The sequence below is a fragment of the Chiloscyllium punctatum genome, chromosome 3 (assembly GCF_047496795.1).
Source record: "Chiloscyllium punctatum isolate Juve2018m chromosome 3, sChiPun1.3, whole genome shotgun sequence".
Lineage (NCBI taxonomy): Eukaryota > Metazoa > Chordata > Chondrichthyes > Orectolobiformes > Hemiscylliidae > Chiloscyllium > Chiloscyllium punctatum.
The window spans coordinates 159,953,987-159,959,986 of NC_092741.1; the positions used below are offsets into that span (position 1 = coordinate 159,953,987).

Consider the following 6,000-nt stretch of genomic DNA (forward strand, 5'->3'; position numbering starts at 1 on the left):
AATTTGCTCTGGAACTTGGTCTAGGGTGCAAAATTAGCTGTGCCTGCAGGTCAAAACAATGAGCATAAGTTTCTGATTATTCCACCAATGCATGACAGATTGAAAAGACTGTGTTGAAATTAAGCTTGTTTGTAGACAGACAGTAAGAAGTCAGGTTATTGGAGGTTTTACATTTTGTTACTTTACTGACAACAATGTACAAATGAAATTTGCTCAATATAATTTATTGTAAACATTTTCAGTGTTTTTTTAATTAAAGTTTGGGTTGCTATGAGATGGTGGACATAATTTTTCAAAAGTTTTGATGGTACACAAAACTTCATTGTGATTTCTGCTTTGGTAATAAAACTACATCTAATTACCACTCTTAAAAGTACCTTTTAATGCAACTGTGTTGTGTTAACTGTTCTATTGCACTGGTTCAGGGAGCTTCTCATTTGATTATAGAACGTAGAACAGTATCGCCCTTCGGTCCTCGATGTTGTGCCAGCCTCTTCTCCCACTCTAAGATGCGACTAACCTACATAGCCTTCATTGTACAAGCTTCCATGTGCCTATCCAAGAGTCAGTTAAATGTCCCTAATGTATCTGACTCTATGACCGTTGCTGGCAGTGCATTCCACACCCACCTGTGTAAAGAACCTACCTCTGAAATCTCCCCAAACTTTCCTCCAGTTACCTTTTAAAATTATGCCCCCTCGTGATAGACATTTCAGCCATGGGAAAGATTTTCTGTATGCCCCCTCTATCTATGCCTCTCAATATCTTGTACACCTCTATCAAGTCACCTCTCATTCTTCTTCACTCCAATGAGAGAAGCCCTAACACCCTCAACCTTTCTTCGTAAGACATGTCCTCTCGTCCAGGCAGCATAATGGTAGATCTCCTGTGCATCCCCTCTAAAGCTTCCACATCTTTTCGATAATGAGGCAACCAGAACTGAACAGGGAATATTCCAAGTGTTCTCTAATCAGGACTTTATAAGCTGCAGTTTACCTCACGGCTCTTCAACTCAATCCCCTTGCTAATGAAAGCCAACACATCATATGCCTTCTTAACAACCCTATCAACTCTGGTAGCAGCTTTGAGGAATCTATGGCCATGGACCTCAAGATCCCTCTGTTCCTCCACACTACCCAGAACCCTGCCTTTAACCCTGTATTCTGCATTCAAATTCAATCTTCCAAAATGAATGACTTCACACTTTTCCAGGTTGAACTTCAACTGCCATTTATGCATCCTGTCAATGTCTCATTGCAATCTACAACAGCCTTTCACAGAATCCACAACTCCTCCAACCTTCATGTCATCAGCAAACTTATTAACCCACCTTCCCACTTCCTCGTCCAAGGAGGATTCAAAAAAATCACACGGAGCAGAGATCCCAGAACTGATCCTATGAATGTCCCAGGCTGAATACTTTCCAACTACCACCACCCTCTGTCTTCTATGGGCCAGCTAATTCTGTAGCCAGACACAAAGGCTTCCCTGTATCCCATGCCTCCTTACTTTCTCAATGAACCAGACAGGGGGAGCCTCATCAAACACCTTGCTGAAATCTGTGTACACCACATCCACTGCTGTACCTTCATCAGTGTGTTTTGTCACACCCTTAAAGAATTCAGTAAGGCTTATGAGGCATGACCTGCTCCTCTCAAATCCATGCTGAGTTTCTCCAATCAGACTTTTTTTTCCAAGTAATTATAAATCCTGTCTCTCAGAATCCTCTCCAATAATTTGCCCACCACCGATTTCAGACTGGTCTGTAATTCCCAGGATTATCCCTATTCCCTTTTTTGAATAAGGGAGTAACATTTGCCACCGTCCAGTCATCTGGTACAGCTCCAGTGGACAGTGAGGAAGCAAAGATCATCACCAAAGGCGCAGCAATCTCTTGCTTCACTTCCTGGTGTAATCTAGAGTATACCCTGTCTGGCCCAGGGGATTTATCTATCCTTACATTTTGCAAACTTTTCAGCACATCCTCCTTCCTAACATCAACCTGTTCGAGCATAATAGTCTGTTTCACGCTGTCCTCAGAAATGTCAAGGTCCCTCTCAGTAGTGAATACTGAAGTAAATTATTAATTGAGGACCTCCCCTGCTTCCTCTGACTACAAGCGCAGGTACTCTCCACTATTCTAATCAGTCCTACCCTCACTCTGACCACCCTCTTGTTCCTCACATAAGTGTAGAACACACTAGAGTTTTCCTTAATCCTACCCACTGAAGCTTTTTCATGCCCTCTTCTAGCTCTCCTCAAGTCCATTCTTCATTTCCGTCTTGGCTACCTTGTAACTCTTTGAAGCCCTGTCTGATCCTTGCCTCCTCAACCTTAAATAAGCTTCCTTCTCTTTCTTGAAGAGATGTTCCACATCCCTTGTCATCCAAGATTCTTCCAATCTACCATTCTCTCCTTGCCAGTGGGATAAGCCTGTCCAGTACTATCAGCAGGTGCTTCCTAAACACCCTCCACATTTGTAATGCATTTCCCTGCGAACCTCTGTTCCCAATTTAGATGCCTCAGTTTCTGCCTAATAGTAATGTAATCCCCCATCCCCCAATTAATTCTTGCCCATACCATCTGCTCCTATCCCTCTCCATGACTATGGTAAAGGTCAGGGAGTTGTGATCACTATCACCAAAATGCACTACCACCAAGAGATCTGACCACTGCAATGGTTTGTTGCAAAGCACCATGTCCAATATGGCCTCTAGTCTAGTTGGCCTATCTACATATTGCATCAGGAACGTTTCTTGGACACACCTGAAAAAACACTGCTCCATGCAAACTATTTGAACGAAGTAGACTTCCAATCAATATGAGGGAAGTTAAAATCACCCATGACAACAACCCTGTTACTTCTGCACATTTCCAAAATCTGCCTCCCAATCTGCTCCTCAGTGTGTCTGTTGCTATTGGGGGGCCAGTAGAAGATTCCTAATAAAGTGACTGCTTCTTTGCTGTTTCTGGCATCCACCCATACTGACTCTGTAGACAAACAAGCCCACCTCGACAATCTCCCTTTCTGCAGCTGTGATACTATCCCTAATTGGCAATGCCGTTCCTCCACCTATTTAACCTTACCCTGCTATGTAAAACAATTTGGCAGAATTGGCAATCGAGTGGAAGTTATATCCTCGTTACTTTTAAGATATGCAGGGCAGCATTCAAAGAACCATAAATGTTGAACACAAGTAGCTTCAACTGCAGAGTGTTTGTTAGAGAAACTAGTGTCCACAATACACCACCTAAATATTACATTTGATTCTTGTCATTAACTCAAGAGAAACATTTAAACAATAGATGCAGTGCAGAGAAAGACCGCAGTATTGATCCTTACTGACCACTGGTGGGAAGGTTGCAGAATTTTTAACTTTATGGCCTAGGGAGAAGGAATATTATTAATTTTAGTAGGATATTTAAGATCATTAGGATTACAGATTTGATCATTCAAGAATATTGCTTGAAAATAAATTTAGAAGAATTTACTATGGTTCAAGCTGTTGAAAGGTACATTTTATTACTGATTTAATGTGAATTCTTTGAATAATGATCAGTCTTGATAATGAATGTCCAAGTAGACAAGTGGAGCCATATTCTCCTCAACTTTTAACCAAATGGCTGCAACATTGGATGAACTGTCAGAGATGTCTGTATTAATTAAGATGAAGCAAACTGTAATTATCTCATGTTTGAGTGTGCGGTATTGTGTATCGTCTTGTTCAGATTTTCAGTGTAATATGACCTGCATGGTTCAAGATGACTCCTTTTAAAAGGTTCCTTTTATTCTTTTTGTTTTTATTCTGCAGACCCCTGTAAAAGAACCCGACAGGGAAAATGTAGATATCAGCACCACAGGTGGTGGAACAGGACTGAAGAAATGCTGTAGCTGAACGCTATGTGAAAATCCACTTTATTCATTCTATCTAAAATGTTCTTTCCCATTAAAACAAACAAAATTCTCATTACCCTTCTTACATCTTGCCTGCTTGACACACACAATTTTGAAAACCTGTATAAAATCATGTCTGTGACTTATTGTCTCATTTTAAATGTGCGTGCTCAACTCACTACATTTGGTTGTATTATAGTTAAAATTCATTATCGAAGTAACAATGGTTTCAACTCAGCAAATTGTATAAGAATAAAAGTTAGAATTAACAAATTTTTGTACAACAGTGGAATTTTCTCTTGTGTATAATGTACTTCTTAATTTGTACATTTGTGCAAAAAGTGGGATATGAGACACCCGTGTAGACTGCTTTCCTTTATAGGTTGGATTAATTTTGTCTTGTGCCTTATTTGGAAACAGGCGTAACTGAACGACTAGAGGTAGAAGACCATTTTTCAGACTTGGCTGTTTTAATATCTACTTGCTGTGATATTAATACATTATAGCTGCCAATGTCTGAACACAATTTTTTGTGGTAAACTCCAGTATTTCTTGGTCAATATTTGCTGTTTATGCAGACTTGGTTTTTATGCTATTGAGGAGAAAATTGGAAATTTATGAATGCATGTAATAGTACTACTTTTTTTATTTAGGGTGATGTGGTTCTCATTTCTTTAAATGTGCAATTTTCCATAATTTGGGGCACCAACGAAAATTCTGTGGGATAACTGTCTTTCAGTTAATTTCTTAAAGATAGTAGACTGTATCCTGATGAGTTAGCAGTTCTGCAACCTGAAACATGTTCTTTTGTCTGCTGCCAACATTGGCATATCACAGTAGGTATCATGTGATTGGCCTGTTGGTAATCTGTGTTTTCTAAGCCACTAACAGTTAAGTTTTGTTAAGCTTTGCTATATGTTGTGCAGCTTCCAAATAGCAAAATATGTTTTCTTGTCACTTCATTGCAATTTTTTGTCACTTTCTTTCTCTACCCTTCAGGTGGTGGTTTCTGCTTAAACTTTCTTGGGATTTTTTTAAGCAGTATGGTTTTAACATTTTTGAAAGGCTGCTTTCCATTTGAAATAGATGAGAAACTTAAATGTGGGGATTACAGGTTATGTAATGTCATTTGGACATGAAATGTATGTTTCAAGCGGTACATTTACAGCCTTTACTGGATTGGTCAGTGCTTTTCAAATTGATAAAACCAATTTTAAATCTTTGGCAATACTGAAATGGTTATGTTTCTAATATATTGACCCCAGTCCTCTTGTATTGTGCATTGCTTTCACCCTAATTTTTTTATCCCACACTGAACATAAGGGAATATACAAAGTAACCAATGTAATCAGTTATTTGTTTACGCTGATGGGCTGTTGCCTAATATAGTGGTGCTTAGCCTTTATGTACAGTTCTTTGGGATCATTTGTAAACCTTGTGATGACCAACACAGAATTGAATAAATCTCATTAGCAGTCCATTCCTGCACGGGAGACTGTAGTTTAATACTTCTAATTACTAAAATTGTCAATAAAATATTTCTAGATGTTTACTGTTATGTTACTGAATCTTGGGAAAATAGAATATTGTTGGCTTGTATATTTACCCATATTATGCTGGTAAATCAAGAAATACTAAAGGCAATTAATTAAAGTCATTTGAAATTGGAATGTTGAAATTGCTAATTTAACTTGAGGAAATATTAAACTGCTTGAAATAGAGTAAGAAGCTCTATAATGATTGAATTGCTGTTAAGTACCACTTTACACCAATATTTATGTTTTAAGCATTCTGTTTTGTTTTTAATGCACGTGTAGGTAGTTGAGATTTCTTGAGTCCATTGTTATTTTGGGACTGTCCATTTCTCTCTCCATTTATTATGATCCAATTTAAATTGCAGTTTGGAGAAATCATCAGCCACGTCAAGTTGTACCTGACCATGTTGCTAGGATAAAGTTTGTAGTTTGCGAAGTTCAAAATAATTTTCTGATTTAATTTGCTTTGTCATTTGTGCCAATGGTTAATTTTTAGTTCTGTCATGTGTAGGTGACCAGAATTTTAAAATATTGCCATTCAGCCTAAAATGCGTTTAATGTTGTGCTTGA

The 6,000-nt window shown here is 38.4% G+C and overlaps 1 protein-coding gene across 1 annotated transcript in view; it reads left to right on the top strand.

Annotated features, from left to right (window-relative positions):
* rab10 (RAB10, member RAS oncogene family) overlaps nucleotides 1-5,447 on the top strand; it is an 82,135-nt gene extending 76,688 nt beyond the window's left edge. The window contains exon 6 of the mRNA XM_072563331.1: nucleotides 3,813-5,447. Within this exon, the coding sequence (XP_072419432.1) occupies nucleotides 3,813-3,896 (84 nt within the window). The 3' untranslated portion in view covers nucleotides 3,897-5,447. The remainder of the gene's footprint in view (nucleotides 1-3,812) is intronic.
* Nucleotides 5,448-6,000: the final 553 nt, after the last annotated feature.